Here is a 27,239-nt window from a genome sequence, read left to right on the forward strand (position 1 = left end):
CACCCAAGCTGTGTGCAGAGGCTTTTGCATATGAATGACCTGGCCCTTTGCAATCAAAAATTACCTAACAAACTGCAGCTGGGTCAGAGAGACCCAGAACATCCAAAAGAAGGCCCAAGGCCGCACAGCAGCTTGCATTGCTTCACCTCCAAACCCCAAACAAAGAAGAGGAATTTGCAAATCTCTCCTTAGCTCTTGCTGGGTAGCCTCAGGAAGAGGCTAAATTAGCACCTCCTTAGAGATCCAAGATCCAGCGTAACCAGGGGTCAGAGTGGGACCATCCAGATTACAACTCCTCAGATCCATAACGGACACACTCAGGGGGCAGACTCAGTGAGCACCAAAGCCCCACTGAAGCAAGTCTTGCCCCAGAAGGGTGTCTCTAGCACAGAAGTTCTCCCACCATAGACACAGCTGAATCTCACAGCCAATTGGCCTGGAAGTCAATTCCTCCCAGTGATACCTACAACAATCAAGGCTTAAGTACAACAAGACTGTGCACAAAGCTCACAAAGGGGTGCACCAAGAGTGTCCACCTCAGGTAATTGGGGAGGCTGATCTACTGGGCCTTATAGGACACCTAGAACAGAAAGCCACCCTATCAACACAGGAAAGCAGCCAAAATGCGGAGACAAAGGAACAGGTCACAAATGACAGAAATGAAGGAAAGCAAATGACTGGATATAGAGTTCAAAACCACGGTTATAAGGTTTTTCAAGAATTTTCTAGAAGCCGCCGATAAATTTAGTGAGACCCTCAATAAATCTAGTGAGACCCTGAAGGATATGAAAAAGGACCAACTAGAAATTAAGCATACACTGACTGAAATAAAGAACATTATACAGAGATCCAACAGCAGACTAGAGGATCACAAGAATCAAGTCAAAGATTTGAAATACGAAGAAGTAAAAAATACCAACTGGAAAAGCAAAAAGAAAAAAGAATCAAAAAATATGAAGATAGTGTACGGAGCCTCTGGGACAACTTCAAGCGAACTAACATATGAATTATAGGGGTGCCAGAAGAAGAGAGAGAGCAAGATATTGAAAACCTATTTGAAGAAATAATGACATAAAACTTCCCCTACCTGGTGAAAGAAATAGACTTACAAGTCCAGGAAGGCCAGAGAACCCCAAACAAAAGGAATCCAAAGAGGACCACACCAAGACACCTCATTATTAAAATGCCAAGAGCAAAAGACAAAGAGAGAATCTTAAAAGCAGCAAGAGAAAAATAGTTAGTTACCTACAAGGGAATACCCATACGACTGTCAGCTGATTTCTCAATAGAAACTAAGCAGGCCAGAAGGAAGTGGCAAGAAATATTCAAAGTGATGAATACCAAGAACCTACAACCAAGATTACTTTATCCAGCAAAGCTATCATTCAGAACTGAAGGTCAGATAAAGAGCTTCACAGATAAGAAAAAGCTAAAGGAGTTCATCACCACCAAACCAGTATTATATGAAGTGCTGAAAGGTATTCTTTAAGAAGAGGAAGAAGAAGAAAAAGGTAAAGATAAAAATTATGAACAACAAGTACATATCTATCAACAAGTGAATCTAAAAATCAAGTGAATAAAAAATCTGATGAACAGAATAAACTAGTGAATATAATAGAATCAGGGGCATAGAAAGGGAGTGGACTGACAATTCTCGGGGGGAAAGGGGTGTGGGGGGTGCAGGAAGAGACTGGACAAAAATTGTACACCTATGGATGAGGACAGTTTGGGGGGGGTAAGGGCAGAGGGTGGGGTGGGAACTGGGTGGAGGGGAGCTATGGGGGGAAAAGAGAGGAACAACTGTAGTAATATGAACAATAAAGATTTAATTTAAAAAAATAAAATAAAGATTTATTTTAAAGGCATGTTTTAAAAGTTGTCAAGCCACTAATATCTATTAATTTGGGCAAAATAAAAATTAGTAATCCTGAGTTTACATTTAAGGATAATCATAAAAAGACTATTTCCAACTGTAAAAATTTAGAAGCAATATAGGTGTCGAACAACAGAATAATCGTTAAATAAGGTATGTCTATAGATTGAAATGTGTAATTATTAAAAATTATTTTTCTCGCTCATTTGTGGAGTATAGTGAACAACATAAACTGATGAACCTATATAGAGCCAGAGGAAAAAAATATTTTAGAATATAATAGAAGTAATCCTGCTATTTACAGATTTTTTAATATTTCCTACAACTTTGGTGATATTATTCTATGTAAGTACAGTGTTGATAATATTATTATATTTAAAATCATTTTTCTTGAAATATTAATGTATATTGCATGTAAAAAAATTATTTTTGAAGAATTTTCACTGACTGAAAATATAACATGTTAAAAACAGTATCTATGAGTTATGGGATAATATAAGTCCTTTTTTATTTTCTTAGTGCTCTACAATGAGCGTATGTTACTTTTATAATTAAAAAAAAACACACACATGACCTAACAGAGAAAAATCTACACGAGAAAGAGTTTATGAGTAAATGGACATGGGTTTATGCTGGCAAAATCTATTTTTGAAAGTACTGTTGCCCAGCCCTAGCCTAATTAGCAATAACCCCACAGAACAGGACCACTGACCTTAAGGTATATGGTGATACTTCAGAGAGAAAAGCAAACATTTTTCACACAAAGTTAATTTCAATATGCTTTAATCTTGTAAAAATGCCAAATTTATTCATATTCTTATACTACTTTTGACAGTCTAAAAATATAATGATTATTAAAATTCAAACTTAGAATAAATACTAGTTCATGTCAGTTGCTGGTTTTTACAAAACTAGGTGTTTATCTCACCAGGCAGTTTAAATCATTTACATAATATTGTAAACCAAGCCAGACAAGGGAAAGGAGCAGAGGGTGGAAAGCTAATGTTCACTGGAAGTACAGTATACCTGAGTGAGGGTATTCCTGGGTGGATCTTGGCCAAATGGGTGTTTCTGTGTCACATCTGTGCTCAGAGAGCCTTCACTCCCTTTGTTTTCCTGGCCCCTTCTACTTCTCTTACCCTATTTTACATTCTTCTGATCTCTTCATTCTCTGTACAATTGAAAAGCTACTAAAATCCACCAGTAAGCAAGATATTTCAGAATTCACTTCACCCATCACACACAGTCCTGAATGCTAGGTTACTTAATCTTTATGAAGAAAATTTGAAAAATTCTTCCCACAGTCAGGTGGAATGAAGAGATAGAAAACAAAACCACAGAACTGGAGATTTATCCTTGACTTGTTGGATTAAGATTTTTTTAGTTTTACAAAAGAGAATCTTTCCCATCTCTCTTCTTTTAGAGCCTCCCCTTCTCTTTTTAAAGTAGTGAGAAACTTTAAATAAAACGAGATAAAAGACAAGAGTATAGGACAAAAATTTAACAAGTAAAAATTTATGATACTTCATACACAGAGAGAAATTAGATAGTATGTTGTTACATTTTTAAAATTTTAAATATGTACATAGTTTAATTAGCATCTTTTAGGTGCTTTACAGGGGGAGGCAAAAGTAAGTTAAATTATCAGTCATTATTACCTAAAAGATAAATCATAAGTAAGGATATGAAATAATAATAATAAATAATACAATAAATAATAAATAATAATATAAGAATAAACTTTTTCATGTACTCACAACTGTAAACCTAATTTTGCCCTCCCCTGTATACATTCCAGGACCCTGGACTCAAAACAGAAATGAAAAGTTGAAATTTATAAACAATTCTATTACATGTCTTTTGTACCCACTGCAAATTCTAGTATATAAATGTTACATTCAATTCCAGAATTATCATTAAAAAGCAATACATGATTCTGGACAGGATCCTTTTGCTATATAGAACATTATTGGGACAACTGGTGAACGCTGATGAAATCTCCGGCAAAAATGGAAGTAAGGTGTCAATAATAATTCCCTGAGATTTGTGGTTAGATTATGGTTATGTAGGAGAATATAGAGTTTAAGAAAATATACAATAAAGTATTTAAGAGTAATCTGTTATCATGTCAACAACTTATTCTAAAATGTTTCTGGAAAAAAGATTCTAATAGAGTTTTTGAACTTTTGTATATATTTGTAATTGTTCATAAATAGTAAAAAAAATATAAACAGTTAGAGTTCTGAGTTTTGCATGAACTACCTCAGTACTTTTTCTGATATATCAAATATTAAATCCCCCTCCCTATCTTTTCTGTAACCTTAAACTATTTTCATCTTGTTTACTGCTCCATCCAAGCCAGAAAGAAGGGTGAGGGAAGGGGTAGTTTAGAGATTTTTTTTTTGTTAAGCACCAAAGGTTCTGCTAATTCAAGATCTGTAAGGTCAATACAACTCTCTCTACAGAGATATAAATTCATAAGACAGAGATCCTAAACTGAAAATTTGTAATTAGGCAAGTGCTTGCACATAAAAATAAACTGTGATAACACTTTGTTGAAACTTTTTAAAAGGGTGGGAATTATTAGGTTAAAATATGTGGCAGGGTACCAAACATCATTAATAGGAAGCATATTTGAAAAAAAATGTGTATCTTACTTACTGTAAATTTGCTAACACCCTCAAGTTCTCCAAATCGCATGTAAGAGATGTCTGCCTTCTTTCTTCCAACATCTATATCCCCTGTATAGATTTGTTTTATGCCTGCACCTTTAATTAAAGGTACACACTCATCACATGGGCACTTTGTCACAAAAATCATACTTTTTTCTTCTGGTTTTATTTCTTGACACCTACAAAAAGTGTATAAAATATTAAAAGGGTAGTTTCTGAAAGGGTAAGTTATATTTCAGAGAAATCTTTAAAAACTAAAATGTCTGCTTTAAGAGCAGATTTATCCTATCTAATAAAAGAGAAACATGGTAATTACCCGTATCTCCACTACACTTTCCATTGGCTAATCAGGGTGATATGCAAATTAACTGCCAGACAAGATGGTGGTGGGCAGCCAGGCAGCTTGAAGCGAACATGAGGCTTGCTTGCTTCAGTGACGGAGGAAGCCAACGTTCCCCGCCTGCTGCTGCCTGCATCTGAGCTTGCAATTTGAAATGTTGTTACAAATATAGAAGCTAAACAAAACCCCAGAAACCTGCTTTCAGCCAGCCGGGAACTCAGAGCTGGAGTTGAAATAGTGTTTCGATTATAGAACCCAAACAAACCAGATACCTGCTTTCAGCCGCTGAGGCCTCAGAGATGGAGCCAAGCCTCAGAGCTAAAGCTGGCCCAGAATAAAAAAAAAAAGAAAAAAAGGAGCGGTTGGGAGTTTCAGTCACCCGCCAGCCTGAAAACAGCCCTCAGCCCCTCACCCAGACTGGCCAGGCACCCCAGTGGGGACCCCCACCCTGAAGGGGGTGTGACCAGCTGCACACAGCCATCAGCCCCTCACCCAGGCTGGCCAGGCACCCAAGCGGGACCCCCATCCTGATCCAGGACACCCTTCAGGGAAAACCAGCCGGCCCCCACCCATGCACCAGGCCTCTACCCTATATAGTAAAAGGGTAATATGCCTCCCAGCATCAGGATAAGCGGAGTCACGAAGCCTCCTGCACCGGGATCAGCGTGACAGGGGGCAGTGCCCAAACCCCCTGATCGCCCTGTGGCTCTGTGTGTGACAGGGGGCAGGGCTACAACCTCCCCATCCGCCCTCCTCTTTTCATGACAGGGGAAGGCACCCCAACCCCCTGACCAGCCCTGTTCTGTGCCTGATAGGGAGGAGCTCCTGAACCCCCTGATCGCCCTGCGACTCTGTGTGTGACAGGGTGCGGCACCCCGACCCCCTGATCAGCCCTGCTGTGTGTGTGACAGGGTGCGGCGCCCCAACACCACCCCCCCAAGGGCCCTGCTCTGTGTGTGATGGGGTAGAGCCATAACCTCCCCATCGGCCCTGCCCTGAGTGTGACAGGGTGCGGCTCCTCAACCCCCTGATCCGCCCTGCTCTGTGTGTGACAGGGGGCGGTGCCCCAACTCCCCTATCGGCCCTACTCTGTGAATGACAGGGGGGAGCTCCTCAATCCCCTGATCGACCCTGCTATGTGCGTGACAGGGTACGGAGCCCCAACCCCCGTGATGGGCCCTGCTCTGTGCGTGACAGGGGGCAGCGCCCCAACCCCGATTGGCCCTGCTCTGTGTGTGACAGGGGGTGGTGCCGCAACCTTCCCATCAACCCTGCCTTGAGTGTGACAGGGGGCGGTGCCCCAACCCCCCAATCAGCCCTACCCTGAGCGTGATTGAGGGTGGCATCGCAACCTCCCGATCTGCCCTGCTCTGTGCATGACAGGGGGTGGCGCCCCAACTCTCCAATCAGCCCTGCTCTGAGCCCGACCAGGGGCTGCACCTAGGGATTGGGCCTGCCCTCTGCCACCCGGAAGCGGGCCTAAGCCAGCAGGTCATTATCTCCCGAGCGGTCCCAGACTGCAAGAGGGCACAGGCCGGGCTGAGGGACCCCCCCCTTCCCCCCCCAAGTGCACAAATTTTTGTGCACTGGGCCTCTAGTCTACACTAATAAAAGAGAAAAATGGTAATTGGCGTACGACGATACCCTTTTCATTGGCTAATCAGGGCTATATGCAAATTAACTGCCAACTAAGATTGGCAGTTAACTGCCAACAAGATGGCGGTTAATTTGCATATGTAGGCACAATGCAGGGAGGCAAAAGGGAAAGCAGGAAGAAGCCCCCTGCCACTGACAGTGATCGGAAACCCAGGGGAGAGCTAAGAGCTGGGGGGCAGGGCAAAGGCAGCCCTGGGGCCGCCTTTGCCCTTCCCCCCAGCCATGATCGGAGAATCAGGTGCCTTTGCCGCCCTGGCCAGTGATAGCAGGAAGTAGGGGTGGAGCCAGCGATGGGAGCTGGACACGGTCGAAGCTGGCAGTCCCGGGAGCTAGGGGTCCCTTGCCTGGGCCTAAAGCGAAGCCCACGATCGCGGGGCCGCTGCAGCTGCGGGTCCCCGCTGCCCGAGCCAGACACCTCAGCCAGAGGCGTTAGGCCTGGGCAGGGGCGGAGCCTGCAACCGCAGGGAGCTTGGGGTCCCCTGCCCAGGCCTGACACCTCTGCCGGAGGCCTCAGGCCTGGTCAAGGGGCCGATCCAGTGATTGGTGATCAGAGGGTGATGAGGGTCAACTCCTCTGGCCGAGGCATCAGGCCTGGGCAGGGGGCTGAGCCGGGGATTGGGGGGATATGATGGTCCCCTTGCCTAGGCCTGAAGCCTGGGTCAGAGGCGTCAGGCCTGGGTGGGGGGTGGAGCAAGTGATCAGAGGGAGATGGGGTTCCCCTGCCCAGGCATGATTCCTGGGCCAGAGGCCTCAGGCCTGGGCGGGGGCCAGAGCCAGTGATCAGGGGGAGATGGGGGTCCCCTGTCCAAGCCTGACACCTCTGGCGGAGGCGTCAGGCCTGGGCAAGGGGCCGATCAGGCGATCGGAGGGTGATGGGGGTCTATGCCTCTGGCTGAGGCATCAGGCCTGGGCAAGGGGCAGAGCTAGCAATCGGAGGGGTCTGGGGGTCCCCTGCCCAGGCCTGATGCCTGGGCCAGAGGCATCAGGCCTGGGCTGGGGGCAGAACCAGTGATGGGGGGAAATGAGGGTCCCCTGCCCAGGCCTGACACCTCTGTCAGAGGCGTCAGGCCTGGGCAAGGGGCCGATCCTGCGATTGGAGGGTGATGGGGGTCAACTCCTGAGGGCTCCCAGTATGTGAGAGGGGGCAGGCTTGGCTGAGGGACACTCCCCCCCCCCCCCCACACACCCAGTGCACGAATTTCGTGCACCGGGCCCCTAGTAATATTATAAACAATAATAAGTGAAACTTATTCTTTCTGAATTAGTGAGTGTTCAAAATCTAAACTCATAAATGTTAAAATATAACCTGAACATGACAATTATTATAAGCAAAATTTACTTATTCTAAGCAATCTGGCAAGTTTTCAGTATTATATTACAAAGTAAATGAAAACAGTAAAAGAGAGAGAGAGAGAACACAATGTTCTCTCAGTAAGTACTTCTCTATAATGCCAAATCAGGGGCCAGAACTAACACCCCCTTAACAGTTTATGATGTCTAATTAGACATTACCTCATGGTAGCCAAAAGAACTATCCCCTTATTTGGTACCTATGGATATTTAATAAATGCTTACTAAACTAATAAATTACTATCATCCCTTGGTTTTGTGGACATCTATTTAACAAACTTCGGATTTAACGTACAAAATTTCCATTAAATCTCTGTTAATTTTAAAATGCTCTTAACCAAGATTTGCTTATAATTAACAGGTTATCCTATATAATAAGAGCCTAGGTGGTGTTGCACAACGTCATCACAAGATGGCCATCCCCATGTTGTCACAAGATGGCCACCACAGGGTGGTCACCACAAGATGGCTGGCAGGGGAGGCAGTTGTGGGCGATCAGGCTGGCAGTTGAGGTCAGTTGTGGGCGATCAGGCTGGCAGGGGAGGCAGTTGTGGGTGATCAGGCTGGCAGGGAGGCAGTTGTGGGTGATCAGGCTGGCAGGGAGGCAGTTGTGGGCGATCAGGCTGGCAGGGGAGGCAGTTGTGGGCGATCAGGCTGGCAGGGGAGGCAGTTGGGGACAAACAGGCCAGCAGGAGAGGGCAGTTGTGGGCGATCAGGCTGGCAGGGAGGCAGTTGTGGGTGATCAGGCTGGCAGGGGAGGCAGTTGTGGGCGATCAGGCTGGCAGGGGAGGCAGTTGGGGACAAACAGGCCAGCAGGAGAGGGCAGTTGTGGGCGATCAGGCTGGCAGGGGAGCAGTTAGGCTTCAATCAGGCCAGCAGGGGAGCAGTTAGGGGGCAATCAGGCAGGTAGGCAGGCGAGTGGTTAAGAGCCAGCAGTCCCAGGTTGTGAGAGGGATGTCCCAGATTGGAGAGGGTGCAGGCCGGGCTGAGGGACGCCACCCCCACCCCTGCACAAATTTCATGCACCAGGCCTCTAGTTTGCTTATTATTAACTCACTGTTATTTTTAACAAATTTTAGTGAATAGGCTATACGTTGGAAAAAATACTGTAATAATTTCACCAACATAAATAAATATTACATACCTACAACTATAGTCTACATATTTAAATCCAAGAGTCACTGCTCGTAAACGATATTTGCTGAATGAATAGCACATGATCACACCGCATAGTACATGGTGATTGGTTCCGTTGTTGCGTGGTGTGACTTTCTGCAGCATAACATGTGCTAGCTGATGTTTCCACATGTATTAAGCCACACCCCAGCCGTGTGCATTTGTTTACACTCGTTGACTGCTGAATGCAGGCATTTACTAAACCTATTCAGTATAAATTTAAAATTACAGTAATACATATAGAAAACTTTTCTGTGAAATTAAACTTTCCACATACTTAATTTTAATTATACAAACATGTCTACATAAGTAAAAATTGGTAAACTAATTTGTCAATTTTTTAACATACACATTCAGGAAACCTATTTTATTATATAACTAGAGGCCCAGTGCATGAAAATTCATGTACTGGAGGGGGGGGTCTCTCAGCCCGGCCTGCCCCCCTCACAGTCGGGAGCCCTCAGGGGTGGGAGACCTGGCCATCAGGGGAAGGAGACGCCCCATCACACCTCTGCTGCTGTCACTGCCATCAGCGCAAGCCTTGGCCAGCCCTGGTTACCTGAGCCTTGGACGGCCCCAGGCGGCTGGGCAGCTGCCATCCGAGGCTTGCCTGTGCCTTGGGCCAGCCCTGGGCAGCTGGGGGGCTGAGGGGACTGGGGGACTCTGGAGGCAGGTGCGTGGCAAGGCTAGGCTCACCTAGGGGCGGGCCTGGCCTTGCCACATGCTTGCCGCCCGGGCGGGGCTGAGGGGACTGGGCACTGCTATCTTGTTGCTGTGGGCGCTGCCATATTTGAGGGCATGGCAGTCAATTAGCATATTCCCTCCTTATTGGCTGTGGGCACTGCCATCTTTGAGGGCAGGACAGTCAATTGGCATATTCCCTCCTTATTGGCTGTGGGCACCGCCATCTTTGCAATGGAGTGAGGGTCAATTAGCATATTCCCTCATTATTAGATAGGATGGACTTTCTTTATTGGGGTTAAGGTATTACAAATGTGTCCTCATCCCCCTATTAACTCCCAACCCCCCCCCCCCCCCACACACACACACACACACTCATACTCTCACCCCCCTGTTTTCCATGTCCATTGGTTTGGCTTATATGCATGCATACAAGGCCTTTTGTTGATCTCTCCCCCCACCCCCACCCTCCCCTACTTTCCCTCTGGGGATTGATAGTCTGATCGCTGTTTCTCTGTCTTTGAGTCTGTCCCTGTTCATCAGTCTATGTTGTTCTCTATATTCCACAAATGAGTGAGATCATGTGGTATTTATCTTTCTCTGACTGGCTTATTTCACTTAGCATAATGCTCTCCAGTTCCATCCATGCTGTTGCAAATGGCAATAATTCCTTCTTTTTTACTGCAGCGTAGATTTCCATTGTGTAGATGTACCACAGTTTTCTAATCCCCCCCCTTGCCAATATTAGTCTGTTATATTGAGGTTTTACTGTAATATTAAAGTTCTGGATTGAGTTATAGTTCCCTTACCCACTTCCCTAACATAGGATACTTTTATTTAAGAAACATTTGAATTTAACATATCCATATCTCCATGCAATCTTTAATGAAGAGCACAAGGAAAAGAGAGAGGAGTTGTTTGAATGGGGGTAGTTTAGGACTAAGGGATGCTCTCATCTGAGGCTACAGGGGTTGTATTTCCTGGTTCCATGGTTCACTCTGCTCAGAGTCAGCCGTCTTCCACCACCACCAGCCTTCCATACCCATCTTTCTAGTTCAGACTCTCATTTGTTCACCCAGACTAGGCCAACACAATTTTATGCACCTAACCTATTCAAACAATATACCCGTAACGTAAGCAATCAGTACTGTGAATCTCTCAATGCCATTCCATTTTCCCAAATCAAGTCTAACCTCACAGTCTTCCCTATACAGTGGGGCCTTGACTTACGAGTTTAATTCGTTCTGTGACGGAGCTCGTAACTCAAATTACTCGTATGTCAAATCAAAATCAATTGTGAACGAGTGAGACACGTGATGCTGGGCTGATGTTGTGGCGTTCACTGTGACGTTTGCTGCTCCAACTAGCAGTGAGGTATCTGAAGCTGGCTCATAACCCGAATTTTAGCTCGCAACTCAAAGCAAAAAATCAGCCGAGAGACGGCTCGTATCTCAAAAAACTCGTTAGTCGGGACACTCTTAAGTCAAGGCCCCACTGTATAGTCCAGCCGTGGGCAAACTACGGCCCGTTTGAAATGAATAAAACTAAAAAAAAAAAAAAAAAGACCGTACCCTTTTATGTAATGATGTTTACTTTGAATTTATATTAGTTCACACAAACACTCCACCCATGCTTTTGTTCCGGCCCTCCGGTCCAGTTTAAGAACCCATTGTGGCCCTCGAGTCAGAAAGTCTGCCCACCCCTGGTGCAATCCCAACCTAATCCCAGGAGCTCCGTGGTCCAGCCTAACTGGAGCTGCATGTTCCTACACATAAGCTTTTTTCCTCCTTCTAGACCACTGCTATGCCCGAAGCAAAAATGACATCCCTGTAAGTACCTCCAATTCTCACAATCCTACCAAAACCTTCAAAGCTCAGCAGAAATGCTAGCTTCTCCATAAAGCTTTTTCCTCCCAATCCCCTCCATCCACAGCAGCCTATGAATTTCGACAGCACTTGGGTTGGGTGAATGCACTGTCACATTCCCTGTATCACATACTGTGTTACAAGGTCTTAAGGATAGGAGCAGTATTTCATTCAGTTTTGAATACCCTAAGATCACCCCCTTCATGGTTAATGCTGAGAAATGTTTGCAGAAATAATATAAATTAACATCAGAGGAGGAGGTAATGCCAGTTGTAACCTCTAACAAAAACTATGTTAAAGCAATTTAGTTCATAATAAAATCTATATATTCATAAAAACAAAATATGTGCTTTAGATTTTGAAAACAAAGGACAGCTTACATTCCAGAAATATACAAGACCCTAAGAATATACTTCATGCCATTTTATATTAGAGAGTAAGGAATGAGGAGGAAAAAAAGATTGCTCAATAAATCTGCCCACAGTATTTCTGATGATGGCCTCAGGTCAGGCAGCAAAGACCAAGTATAACCAAAGTTATACTTCTAAAGAGTATTTCTTGGAATAATAAAAATTTTAAAAAGGAAATAAATTGCAGCTAAAAGTAAACTAAATTCAGCCCTGGCCAGGTGGCTCAGTTGCTTGGAGCATTGTCCCATACACCAAAAGGTTGTGGGTTCAATTTCAACTAACCCTTGCTACATTTTAATGAAAATGCAAAGGAATTTCATACCTAAAGGTCAAGGCATTCTGTTCCGCATGGACAATGTATCTGAATTTTCTTATTTCTCTGTCTTTCTGTTTGTCATCCATGTTTGGGAAGTCAGCATACTCAGATCCAACAGGAAAAGCATTATAACCACATCCTATGAAGTACATCATGCCTGTCCCATCGCAATTTTGCTACGAAAGGGAGCAAACCAACAAAACTTAGTTTTCAACAGTCTGAAAAGGCAGTTTAGTATCATACTTTGTATAATGAATTCAATTTTCTATGAAAAACTGAACCATCAAAAAAATATAATATTAAATCCTCCAACTGCAGTGTGGTCTTATCAAAGCTAAATTTCAAGAAGGCTGATCATCTTTCTAACATATAATCTCAAGGCAGAATTGGTTTTAGCAGCTAATTAAATACAAGCTTGTCTAATTCACCAATTGTTTCATTTGATTCAGACAGCTCTCCTAGAACAGGTTATAAGATGCTGGAAAACAGAAATCATGCTTTCTTCTTTCTTTATCTCTTAGAGTACACCTATTAGAGTGCTTTGCATATTAAGAGTTACTCAATAAATGACTGTTAATTTCTTATATGCTCTGTGCTGTTACTAGTTAGCAAGCCAGAAATTTAAAAACATATTTTGAGCAATTTCTGTTGTTGGGCTAAAAATGTGCCAATATGATATAGTTGGAAAATAAAAATTTCAGTTTCTCATAATCTTCAATAATTATTGAGCCCCTATTATATGTGTATGTATTATCATAGGACTTCTTATTTCACTGGTTCTTCTTTATTTCTCCTGGTCAATGGCATATCAGGTATTAATATAAATGTTTTATCAATTATTAGATTGAAATATTTTATAAATCACAAGTATTTATAGTAATTTGGAATATGCTATAATAAACCACACTAAATTTCAATATATTATAATTACTCATGTGAAAGTATCAACAGACTCATTAATGTAGTAGCTTGATGAAAATCACTGTTACAGTGAGCAAACAAAAGCTTACAAATAAATGATCTCATTAATAACAAATTATTATTGAGTACTTACTGTCAACATCATGCTGAGTTTTATTTATTTTTTTAAAATATATTTTATTGATTTTTTTACAGAGAGGAAGGGAGAGGGATAGTTAGAAATATTAATGAGAGAGAAACATCGATCAGCTGCCTCCTGCACACCCCCTACTGGGGATGTGCCCGCAACCAAGGTACATGCCCTTGACCGGAATCGAACCTGGGACCCTTCAGTCCGCAGGCCGATGCTCTATCCACTGAGCCAAACTGGTTAGGGCATCATGCTGAGTTTTATATGTATTATTTCATTTAATCAATTTCCACAACCTAGATAACAGCAGTACTACCATTATTCCCATTTTATGGATAAGGACACTGAAGCCAGGGTCACAAAACTATTAACGAACAAGTGAAATTCAAGCTCAGGTTGACTCCAAACCCACATCTTTGCACTTTACCATGCTGTGTACACTATAGGTAATTTGAAAGGAAACTTAAATTCTCCACAAAGTAGTCAAGAACACTCAGATCTTAAGCTAGGCTGCTGAGCATTCACATAAACAAGACAGAGAATTCCTGACATCATGAACCTTACAATCTAGAGATGAGAAGAAACTGGACGCATAATTTTAACTGTGATGAGTGATACAAATGAGCTGTACAGAACACTATGAAGTTTTTGGTAGAGGAACCTATCTAGTAGGTTTTAACAGCTGAGTAGAGTTAAGAGATATTTTGAAGATGGAGCCCACAGTACCTGGTGATTAATTGAATGTGTGGCATTAGAAGGAATGGGATGGTGACCACTGATGAAGAAATAGGTTAGCAGGGAAAATACTAGATGTACTGGCTACGATGAACTTAAAGGATTTATGAAACATTCAGGCAAATAGTCAAATTACTTGCTATAAAGTCTATGGAAACAAAATTTAGGCTCCTACACATAATTACTAAGAACTATCTCTTGATTCTGTGCTCTCCTAACCCATCCCTATAATTCTAAGCCCTCATCATATTTTATAAGAGTGCCCCTATTTCCTGTCTAGCCCCACCTCATTATTATTATAATGCAAATCTAAACCAAACATTTTACCACTTAAAAGATTCTTGGATTGGCCTGGCCACTGTTGCTCAGTGCTTAGAGTGTCGGCTTTGCACCCAAGGTTCGTGGGTTCAATTCCTGGTCAAGGGGATGTACCTGGGTTGCAGGTTTGATCCCTGGCCCCAGTCAGGGTATATGTGGAGACAGCCAATCTCTTTCTCGCCCTTCCTCCCTCCCTCCTTTCTACTCTCTCTAAAAATCAATGGAAAAAATATCTCAGGTAGGGAATTAAAAAAAAAAAAAAAAGATTCGTGGATTACACTACCCAACATGGTTAGCAGCAGCCATGCGTGGTTAGTCTGAATTGAAAGGTGTGGTAAGTGTAAAATACACACAATATTTTGAAGACTGTAGTGCCCCAAATGCAGGATATTTTATTAAAAATCTTATTTAAAAAAAACCCTTTTAAGCCGAAACCGGTTTGGCTCAGTGGATAGAGCGTCGGCCTGCGGACTGAAGGGTCCCAGGTTCAATTCCGGTCAAGGGCATGTACCTGGGTTGCGGGCACATCCCCAGTAGGAGATGTGCAAGAGGCAGCTGATCAATGTTTCTCTCTCATCGATGTTTCTAACTCTCTATCTCTCTCCCTTCCTCTCTGTAAAAAATCAATAAAATATATTAAAAAAAAAAAAAAAAAACCCTTTTAAGCCTGGCCTATGTGGTTCAGCGGTTGAGTGTTGACCCATGAACCAAAAGGCCCCCAGTTTGATTCCTGGTCAAGGCACATGCCCAGGTTGCAGGCTCAATCCCCAGTAGGGAGCATGCAGGAGATGGCTGATCGATGTTTCTCTCATTGAGGTTTCCATCTCTCTATCTGTCTCCTTTCTTCTTTCTGTAAATAATCAATGAAAACATTTTTTAAAAAAACTTTTAAAAATTAAATGTATTGATGTTGACACTGGTTAACAAAATTATACAGGTTTCAGATGACCAATTGTACAACACATCATCTGTATACTGTATTGTGAGTTCATCACCCCAAACCAAGACTCCTTCCATCAACATTTATCCTCCCTATACCCTATTCCATCTCCCCCCGCATCTCCTCCATAGGCAATCACCACACTGACATCTGTGTCCACGAATTCTTTCTCTTTTTTTCTTTTTTGCACAATCCCTTCACTCCCCAAATCCCCTCCCTTGACATCTGTCAGCCAGCTCTGTGCATCTGTCTCTATTATCCACTCATGTGCTCATGAACACTTAGCTATTTCCAAATCTTGACTGTTGTAAATGACGCTGCAATGAACACATGTGTGCATATATTCTTTTGAAGTAGTGTTTCAATTTTCTTTGGAAATATTCACAGAAGCAGGATTGCTGGATAATAATTACATTTTTATTTTTTGAGGTAACTCCACACTGCTATCATCTGTGGCTCCACCAATCTATATTCCCACCAACAGTACACAAGGGTTCCCTCTTCTCCACATCCTCACCAACACTTGTTTGATGTATTGATGACAGTCATTCTGCCAGGTGTGAGGTGATATCTCTTTGTGGTTTTACTTTGCGTTTCTCTGATGATTAGTGACATTGAGCATCTTCTCATATGTCTATTGGTCATCTCTATGTCCTCTCTGGAGAAGTGTCTATTCATGTCCTTTGCCCATTTTTTTAATTGGATTGTTTGGGGGGTTTTTGGTATTGAGATTTTTAAGCTCTTTATAAATTTTGGATATTAACCCCTTAACAAATATATCGGTGTATCTGTTCTCCTATTCAGTGGGTTGTCTTTTCATTTTGCTGATGGTTTCCTTTGCTGTGCAAAAACGTTTTAGTTTGATATAGCTGCATTTATTTGTATTTTCTTTTGTTTCCTTTCCCTGAGTAGATATATCAGAAAAAAAATATTGCTATGAGAAATACTTGAGCTTTTACAGCCTATGTTTTTTTCTAGAATTTTTATGGTTTCAAGTATAACATTTAAGTCTTTAATCCATTTTGAGTTTATTGTGTATGATGTAAGAAGGTGGGCTAGGTGTTTTTTCAGCTTCATTATAACTTTAATTATTTATTATTTTCAGTTATAACTTTCTTTTTCCAGTTATGAAAATCCTACCCATTCTTTGAGACATCCCAAATAATAATAGCTAACATTTATTAAGCTGCTGTTATATGCCAGCACTGTTCTAATACTTGTTGGGATTATTCCATTGATTTCTCATGAGAAGTCTGTGAGATCCATACAAATATTATTATCCCTATTTAAAAAATATGGTTATTTATTTCAGAGAGGAAGGAGAGGGAAAGATAAAAACATCAATGATGGGAGAGAATCATTGATCGGATGCCTCCTGCATGCCCCATACTGGGGATTGAGCCCGCAACCCTGGCATGTGCCCTGACTGGGAATCAAACCACAACTTCCTGGTTCATAAATTGACACTCAACCACTGAGCCAGGCCAGCTGGGCTTATCATTTCTATTTTAAAGATGAGCAAATCGAGGCTAAGTACATTGCCCAAGATCATATAGCCAGTAGGTGATAGAGCCAGGATTCACATCCGGGCAGTTTAATTCCTATGTGTTCTAAGAATTTTTTTTTTCCTTAACTATCATCTCCTTCCTGAAGTCTTTTCTGATCCTAGCTCCTTTTCCTCCATTTGCTGGGTGGGCTAGTTTTATTTTATTTTTTTTGCATGAGTCTGTCTAATATTCCCAACATCATTTATTCAATAGACTATCTTTACCCCATTACATGTTCTTGCCTCCTTTGTAAAATACTAATTGACTATAAAGGCCTGGATTAATTTCTAGGCTCTCTATTCTGTTCTATTGATCTATGTTTGCTTTTATGCCAGTACCATGTGTCTTTTTTATTACTATGGCCTTGTAGTGTAGCTTGATATCATGTAGTGTGATTCCTCCAACTTTCTTTTTTTCTCTCTTAAGATTGCTGTTGCTACTTGGGGTCTTTTGTGGTCCCATATACATTTTTGGCATATTTGCTCTAGCTCTGTGAAATATACCATTGGTATCTTTGAGTCTGTAGGCCGACGCTCTATCTACTGAGCCAAACCGGTCAGGGCACCATTGGTATCTTAATAGGAATTGCACTGAATCTACAGATTGCTTTGGGTAATATGGATATTTTAATGATGTTAATTCTTCCTATCCATGAACATGGTATATGCTTCCACTTATTTGTATCTTCTTCAATTTCTTTCTTCAGTGTCTTATAATTTTCTGAATACAGGTCCTTATTCCTAGATATTTTATTCCAGGGGTCCTCAAACTACGGCCCATGGGCCACATGCAAATACAAATATTGTATTTGTTCCTGTTTTTTTTTTTTTTACTTCAAACTAAGATATGTGCAGTGTGCACAGGAATTTGGTCATAGTTTTTTTTAAACTATAGTCCGGCCCTCCAACGGTCTGAGGGACAGTGAACTGGGCCCCTGTTTAAAAAGTTTGAGGACCCCTGTTTTATTCTTTTTGAAGCCATTATGAATGGGATTGTTTTCTTAGTTCCCTAGTTCATTATTGGCCTATAAAATGCAACTGATTTCTGGATATTTATTTTGTATGCTTTTACTTTATTGAATTCATCTATCAGTTCTAGTAGTGTTTTGGTGGAATCTTTAGAGTTCTCTGTATACGGTATCATGTCATCCACAAATAATAAGTTTTACTTCTTCCTCTCCAATTTGGATGCCTTTTATTTGTTCTTCTTGTCTGACTGCTGTAGCTAGGACTTCTGGTACTATCTATATATATAAAGAGCCAGGGGCCATCACATCTGAAACAACCGAATGGACAACTGAACAGGCTGAGTGGGTTACCAGGCAGCAAAGGGGGTTAGTGAGGGATGACCAAAGGACTGAGCAGCAGGCTGCGTGGGGCGACCAGGCCAGCAGGTGGGCAGTAAGGGGCGACCAGGCTGGTGGGGGGGGCGGGCAATTAGGGATGACCAGGCTGGCAGAGGGGGGCCGTTGGAGCAACCAGGCCAGCAAGGGGGGGGGCAGTAAGGGGTGACTATGATGGTGGGTGGGGCATTTAGAGGCGACCAGGCCGGTGGTGGGGGCAGTTGGGGGTGACCAGGTTGGCGGGGAGCAGTTGGGGGTGATCAGGTCGGCAGGCAGAGGCAGTTAGGGGTGATCAGGCTGGCGGGGGGAGGGGGCAGTTAGGGGCAATCATGCAGGCAGGCAGGTGAGCAGTTAGGAGCCAGTGGTCCTGGATTGTGAGAGGGATCACAGATTGGAGAGGGTGCAGGCTGGGCTGAGGGGACCCCCCCCCCCATGCATGAATTCTGTGCACTGGGCCTCAGTCTATATATATAAAAGCGTGACATACAAATCGACTGGACAGCGGAACAACCAGCTATGATGTGCACTGACCACCAGGGGGCAGACGCTCAATGCAGTTGCTGCCCCCAGCCAGCAGGTCCCAATTGCCTGATCAAGGCCTGCTGGCCAACATGCATATAAGCATAACCAATAAACACAAGACACTGGGGGGTATGGGAGGCTAGGGGAAGGTCAAGGGGAGAAAAAAAAAGGAGACATATATAATACTCTTTGTAATACTTAAAGCAATAAAACAATTTAAAAAAAAATAAAGATGGCATCTGTGGTAGAGGACAGTGGTTGGCAAACTCATTAGTCAACAGAGCCAAATATCAACAGTACAACGATTAAAATTTCCTTTGAGAGCCAAATTTTTTAAACTTAAACTATATAGGTAGGTACACTGTTATTAACTTAATTAAGGTACTCCTAAGGCTTAGGAAGAGCCACACTCAAGGGGCCAAAGAGCCGCATGTGGCTCACGAGCCACAGTTTGCCAGCCACGGGTATAGGTGAATGATTCAGCACAGGGATTCTGGTGGCTGTCCCTTCAGCTCCCTCCCCAAAGCCACTAACCCCACTCTCCTCATGGGACTTGTCACTGTGAATGACGTTTTATGCATTGGCCCTTCAAGAGGGTACCTGTATCTCTAGCCATCGCTCCCCAGTGAACAGAAACCCTGGAGCTTTTCACAGCCAGATGTTATGTGGGTGCCTCTATTTAATTTATTTTTATTTTTTGGTTAATCCTCACCTGAGGATATTTTTCCCATTTATTTTTAGAGAGAGTGGAGAGGAGGAAGGGAGGAGGGAGAGAAACATCTATGTGAGAGAGACCATCGATTGGTTGCTTCCTGCATGTGCTCCAATTGGGGCTGGGGATCAACCCTGAAACCCAGGTATGTGCCCTTGACCAGGATTCGAAACTACGACCCTTTGGGGTGAGGACTGAAGCTCTAATCACTGAGCCACAATGGCCAGGACTCTGGGTACCTCTTCTCAGCTCTGGTGCTCTAGCCTGGGGAGCCCAGCGAGGGGTGCAGACCCCACGCTTCTCAGGAGAACTGCCCCTCACGGAGCTGGATATCCCTCCAGAACCTCAGCTGCTGCCCCTTTTTGTGTCTCCACCCCTCCCACCAGTCTCAACGTGGGCTCTCCTGTGAGTCCTTGGTTATAAGGTCTTCCTTCGGCTCATCTTCAGTTGGTTATTCAGGGTGATTCTTACATAGTTTGGTCATAACTCTAATTTGGTCCTGGGAGGAGGGGAGTTTGGCTTCCACCTACTCCACCGCCGTCTTAGATCTACTCAGAGCTCTGCAGTCCAAGGTCAATGGCAGGGCTGGTTTCCTATAGGACTGCTTGCCTTGTTTGTAAACAGACATCTCCTCCCTGTGTCTTCACCTGACCCTCTCTCCGGAAGCCACTGTGGCACCCTTGGCCCTCTGTGCAAGTCATTAATAATCTTTATATGGATTACATGTTGAAATGATATTTATGGATAGATTAGATCAAAATATATTCCTAAAATTAATTCACCTTTTTCTAAATATGGCTTCTATAACATTTACAATTTAATATGTGGCTTGTCTTTTATTTCCGCTGCTTAGCACTGTGCTAGTGTATTCCACTATCTAAAGGATAGAGTCCAAACTCTCTACATGAAATACAGAGTTCTTCAGGGTCAAGACCAATTTCCTCTGCCACACTATTAAGCATAAGACTCTTTACTCCAACATGCCAAATCACTTCCATTTCCCAACTCCCTCTCACACCCTTCACCTCTGCATGCTATCCTCCTAGTCCAGCGGTTCTCAACCTGTAGGTCGCAAACCCTTTGGGGGTCGAACGACCCTCGAACGACCCTTTCTCAGGGGTCGCCTAAGACCATTGGAAAACACATATATAATTATATATTGTTTTTGTGATCAATCACTATGCTTTAATTATGTTCAATTTGTAACAATGAAAATACATCCTGCATATCAGATATTTACATTACGATTCATAACAGTAGCAAAATTACAGTTATGAAGTAGCAACAAAAATAATTTTATGGTTGGGGGTCACCACAACATGAGGAACTGTATTAAAGGGTCGCGGCATTAGGAAGGTTGAGAACCACTGTCCTAGTCTCACGAACTTGCTCTGCCTGGTAAATTCCTATTCATTCTTCAAGACAAATAACATTTTATCGCCTCCAAGAATATTTTACTCATTTCTCCAAGCAGAGTTAAGGTTGATCCTCTGAGCTTTCATGGTATCATGTTATAATCACCCTTACATACCAGTCTCTTTCACGTCTCTGTCTGTGTGAATAGATTACAGAAGGCCATGAAGGGCAAGAAATGTGGTCTTTAACTCCCCCCGGTACACTGTGGCACAGTGACAACCCTGTAGAAGGTGTTTAACAAATGTTTGCTAAATAAATGAACCTATCCATAAAATTGTTGCGGGAATAAAGAAATGCCTACAGGACATAAAATCACCAATATAAAATATTAATGCCTATGGGTCAACAAAATAATGTATTTAAGGTTGAAATATATTTAAAGAAAATCAAAGTTAAATGTTTAAACAATTAGTTTAATACTTACAGATTTTTTTTCTGCCCAAATGACTGCTCCAACTCCTATTTTATGATCCTCTGAAAGATAAATGGCATTTAACACAGTAAAAAAATCAATGATTTCTTAGCTTCAGAACTATATTTTTCTAAAAATAATATAAACATATTTATTGAAACATAGTTTCTAAATGTAGCAGCAATTCTTGACATTTCACAAATTATAGAAAACCACTAAAATAAATACTTTTAAGCATGCAATATGGGAAGTAGATACTAAATAACTAGACACTGTCACTACCAACCCAGTCACACGTGATCTTTATGTGGAGATCATTACAATGGCAGTGTCCAGGATCAGGTCACTTCAGAGCTCTAACCAGAACTGAGTGTAACTATTGATTCTCCACCAACAAGTCAGTTTCTAAATGACTATTTCTAACGGATGATAAAATTGTTTGAAAAACAAATTTCTGAACTAATGGATTTAATGTAATAAACAGTCACACAACAATCAAGTCTGTCTTCTAGAATTTTTTATACTCTAATCATGAAAAATACATTTCATGCAAATGTTCTTGCTATGAAAAATGTTCAGATGTATAATACAAACATAAATAAATATTTATGGGCTTCCATATATTTATATTGCTGGAAAGATCCATGAAGGGGATTTTGATTTCAACACTATGTTGTCCTTTCCCTGACCTTCATAATTTGCCTCTGGGGAGGTAGGATAGCCCAATTAATTACATGATGCTCATTTCTAAATCAATTTTGAGACTATAATTTTCCTGCAGAACCAAAATGTCTGCAATGAATAAAGCTGTATTTCTTAAAACCATTAATATGAAACAAAATTTTAAAACCAAAAGAGAAATTCTACACATAACGGGTTGATTTTTTCCTTCTACTAATACAAGGGTGAGTACAAATTTCTAAGAAAATTATACAGTAATTATGAAAATCATAGTATTTATCAAACTCTTAATAAGGGACAAATATAGTGAAGTAGGTACATTTACACAAAATAACAATCATCTATGATCTTGGGCTAGAACATTTTCATACTGGTGAGGATTAAATGAAATTGTGGCTTCATCCTATAATTTCCTTACAAGTAATCCTTCCAATGATAACATTTAAATACTTAACTTTTTAAATAAAAGTACAGAAAAACTTTATTTCACCTATGTATTAAAAATTAGGATGCCTCATAAATAATTTTTGAAAGTTATGATACTATAATAAAATTCTCCAACTTTAGTTAAAGCAAAATCAGGTTTTTAAAATTATCTTATAAAGCATTTGCATAATTTATTTTAAGCACTTTTTACTCATTGCCTCATTTTTCACCCTAACGGTAAAGCATATAAAATTTCCTTTTCTAGATGAGAAAACAGGCGAAGAAATTAAGTGACTAAAATTTAGCCATCTGAACCTAATCTACTTTGCCTTTCCTCTACCCCTCCTTTGACATTAAGAATTTCATAAGAAACATTTCCCTTCATTGAGTGCCCGAGTATACAGTGGTGAGGAAAAGAGAAGCCCTTATATTCATGAAACTTACAGTCTGTCTGATGAAGAAGGAAGACAGGAACAAGGAAACACCTCTGTGCTGTGCTGTGCTGTGCAGAAATTTAATACAATGCTAAGGAACAGAGTGCATGGGAGGAGGAGGGCTTACTCTAGAGTGGGAACTGTCATATAAGGGATTTGGGTGTAACCGAAATAGGCCCTCAGAATAAAGCATGAGGGGGAAGAACATAATTATGGCTTTATGATCATTTCTAAGGCAAGTGGCAGAAGTCATAAACATAAGAGTATATTTGTCTACAAAACCTATATTGGAAGTAAAATTATACTTAATACATGCATAAATCTGAAACAAAAAATAAAAAACTGAAATAGAAATTCTTCAGATTAAGAGCCTACTTTTGCTACCATCTACATTGAGTAATTTTCATGTTGTGTTTTTATAAACTCAGGAGCCACTTTTGTTTCCATTTGGGGACAAACTAAACCTTGTCAAGAGGGGCCTTTCCACCAGCAATGCAACTCTATTGCCTATCTGAGGTTAGTCACACCATGAGGATATTCTTTACTTTGCATATGTTAAAACCAAAATGAAATTTCATCTATATCAGATTGAGTAGATTTCACTCAGCCCTAACGTTGGCTGACAGATTAGGTCATTTCTCAGAAAGCTTTCCATCTCTGTAATTTTTACAGAAATTGCTCTAGTCATTCAGTGTCTTCATGTACACTTTTGAAGGAATGGTCAACTTCCAAATTCCTGAGACTCTGAACACTAAGAGTCAGATTAACTAGGGTTCTAGAACGCAGGCATGGTTACTTTAGCTCCCAATTCTGTGGTCTTGTCAGAGTCTGCTCATGTGGTCTACAGGCCACTTGTGTCAGAATCACCGGCTGCTTGTTACAAAGGCAGCCTCCTGCCTCCCATGGAAACGCCCTAAATCAACCTCTTCATGGAAGGCGGGAAGACAGAGGAATCTGTATTTCTCATAAGCATTCCCTCTGTTAAAAGTTGAGAACCAATGAGTTATAGTTTGAAACATTAAACTTCCTTGGCTACTCCAACCTACTTTTGACATTAACATTGTGGTTCAGGAGGAAGGTATAATCTTCAGCTTTGGGAAATGCTTAGTCTAATGGGAAAGCAGGACCCCAAAAAAGCGATTTAAAAAATCACACTTAAACCAGGTAGATAAGATGTAATGGCTTCCTAACTCTTCAATTGGTTCCCTCCCCCATGTGCCCTGACAGGGGCCAGGGATCAAACCTACAAACCAGGTACATGCCCTTGACTGGAAGCCAACCTGTGATCCTTAGGTGAAGCACTGGCCCTTGCTCTAACCTCTGAGCTCACCACCCAGAGTTCTCTTTTTTTAATCCTCACCCAAGGACACCCTTAGAAAAAGGAAGGAAGGGGAAGAGACAGGGGAGAGGGGGAAGAAAGAGAAGGATCGATGTGAGGGAGAAACATCAATCCACTGCCTTGTGTATGTGCCCCAACTGGGAATCGAACCCTCAAGTCATGTATGTGCCCTGACAGGGAATCGAACCAGCAACCTTTCCGTGCATAGGACTATGCTCCAACCAACTGCGCCACTCCAGCTGAGCTAATATCAAATTCCTTAATAAGAATTGAGTGCTTATTAAACCGGCTGCATGTCAAAGTTCCTTGCAGAACTTTAAAAACTTACAAGCCTTGGCCATACCCTTAGGGACTTGGTTTAGTCTGGATTGAAATGTGAACATTTGTTTTTCAATAAAATTTCAGGGATTCTGATAAGCTGCCAGATGAGAGCTTCCATTCTACTGAAATTACTTTGACCTATGGTCTTTGTTTAGAATACATTGCAGGCCAGTGAAATTTATATGAACCTTTTCTTTCAAAAAAAAATGTTTTTATTCATTTTTGGAGAGAGAGGAAGGGAAAGGGAAAGAGAGATAGAAACATAGATGAGAGAAACATCAATCGGCTGCCTCCTGCACACCGCCTTCTGGGGATCGAGCGCACAACCTGGACATGTGCCCTGACCAGGAATCCAACAGCGATCTCTTCGTCGCTGCTCAACCAACTGAGCCACGACTGAACCTTTTCTGAAGACTTCCTGTTTACCTTCTTTCTTGAGATAAATTAAAATTTTTTTTTTACTATATTCCACTCATCAAATCTTACTCTATTGCTCCTCCTGCCTGCATTTTTTTCCTTATTTCCAAGTTGCATTTTAAAAAGTGATGATTCTTCTATTTTGAAATATTTTACATCTGATGAGATGTAAAAACAGTATTCTATAATTGGGAATAGAGATGCTATCTTTTGTTACAATAAAGAAAATCCCCAGGAAATATTTTTTGTTTTCACATATATGGCCATGCATAACTTAAAAAAAGTAAAAATGTTTGATTTTTCTACTTGCGACATACTAATTAGCAATTGGAAAAAATATGCCAATATTCTTTTACTTTGATTCTGTTAGTTATTTTGAATTCATATATTGTAAAGATTTTTAAAGTTTTTATTAATATTGAATACATATAAAATATTGAAGAGTTAACAAAAATGAATGACTTGGTTCCCTCTCTCTTTTTGTTCCATCTCTAGTGGAGGGATCAATGAACAGTGAAATGATAAAAACAAGAAGCAGAAAGAAGGGCCTAGATAATCAGGGCATGTAGCACCAAATTATAAGGCCACAAGGAATCCTAAAGCCATTCTGAGGAAGAGTTGTCTACTCAAGGGTCTCGCCAATTTCTCTATGTTGTACATATGACCAGCAAAACTCAGTATCTGAGAATAAATGAGTTCTACCATAGATGAGATGAACCCCTTTACTTCTGAGATAAATACAACCAACTGATAAACCCCAATTCACGAACTCAGCATATAACTTACCAGTTCGATATGCCAATAACCTGGCCTGAACCATGCAGTGCCTTGCAATTTCTTGTGGCAAACTCTGATTGTGAATTTCATTACTCTGTTCAGTCTTGTCACAATAAAATCCGTAGTGTTTACAGATGGGAACACTGGAAGCTACTGTGGCCAAAAGTAGAATAAGGTCTTTCATGTTTTGCCTTAGATTGCTAAAGTATGGATTTTCACATAGATTCTCCAAACCTATAGTCATCAGAATCTGCTTATGTAGTTCTTCATTTGAAACAAAAAATAACAATTCATATTCTTTTATTCTTTCTTGTCTACATTTGGAATAAAAGTCAATGTTAGTATCTGGAAATGTTTTTGCCATTTTTTGAATAAAGTCACATTTATAAGAGGTTTCTTCTACAAATTGCATCATACAACACACCAAAGGCTGAAGCAAGACACACACATGGGCCCTACTGTTTGATTTCAATCTTTCCACTGCTTTGGCATCTAACTTTGCATCTTCAGAAGTAGAAGTCTCAGAAAGCAAACTTATTTCTGGATCAGCAGGCCAATATGAAATTCGGTTAACTCCAGCTGAAATACAAAATATGAAAGGTAGTTATCAGACACATTCTGAAAGTAAGGGCTTTCTTGATAAATTTACCATATCACTGCAGTAGATCCAGAGATCCCAATATAATAAATGCCTGTTACCAAGTCACCAATGACATAGCCTATTGGCAAACCATGGCTCACAGGCCATATCCAGCCCACTGCCTATTTTGGTATGGCTTGCAAGTTAAGAACATATTTTATAGTTTTAAATAATTGGAAAAACAAAGAACAAGAATATTTTGTGACACATAAAAATTATCTGAAATTCAAATTTCATTGTCCGTAAATAAACTTTTATTGGGACACAGACCCAACCATTCATGGATACAATCTCTGGCTGCTTTTGCACTACAGTGGAGTAGCTGAGTTGAGAGCTGAGTAGCTGTATAGACACCATGTGGCACACAAAGCCTAAAATATTTATTATCTTGACCCTTTATAGAAAAGTTGGCCAACCCCTCACAAAGCCCAGGGGAGGTATTTTGGAATTACTGGCCTTGCCAAGTGTGGTCCCAAAGCCTAGTGCTGGAACTATATATATACCAGACTCCTACAAGTAATCAAATGGCTGCTTTTAGAAACACCATAGCCGACAGCTAACAGTGTCTAGAGTTTTGTATCTGAAATAAACTAATCAACCATGCATTAGTAATGTACCTATACTCTGAATTCTTTCTCTAGGAAGATATTATATGAAAATATTCTAAATGGAGACTAAAAAAAAAATAGCATGGATACCATATATAGTGCAGCATTGTTTAAAACTTAAACAGTAAAGACATAGAAAAAACTAAACAGATAGAATAGGGGAATGATTAAACAGAGTAGGGTCTTCCTCATAAGAAAATATCATACAGTTATCCAACATTTCCACAAAGAACTTATAATCTGAGGACAGCAGTGGGGGAAG

General features: G+C 41.3%; 1 protein-coding gene across 3 annotated transcripts in view; it reads right to left on the minus strand.

Annotated features, from left to right (window-relative positions):
- Positions 1–27,239, minus strand: part of CDADC1 (cytidine and dCMP deaminase domain containing 1) — an 84,394-nt gene that overhangs the window by 25,368 nt on the left and 31,787 nt on the right. For all 3 annotated transcript variants that reach the window (XM_059684590.1, XM_059684591.1, XM_059684593.1), the window contains 4 exons: positions 25,739–26,308; positions 21,347–21,396; positions 12,346–12,515; positions 4,535–4,724 (listed from right to left, as the gene is read on the minus strand). In XM_059684590.1, coding sequence (XP_059540573.1) covers positions 4,535–4,724; positions 12,346–12,515; positions 21,347–21,396; positions 25,739–26,308 — 980 coding nt within the window. The remainder of the gene's footprint in view (positions 1–4,534; positions 4,725–12,345; positions 12,516–21,346; positions 21,397–25,738; positions 26,309–27,239) is intronic.

The sequence above is a fragment of the Myotis daubentonii genome, chromosome 2 (assembly GCF_963259705.1).
Source record: "Myotis daubentonii chromosome 2, mMyoDau2.1, whole genome shotgun sequence".
Classification (NCBI taxonomy): Eukaryota; Metazoa; Chordata; class Mammalia; order Chiroptera; family Vespertilionidae; genus Myotis; species Myotis daubentonii.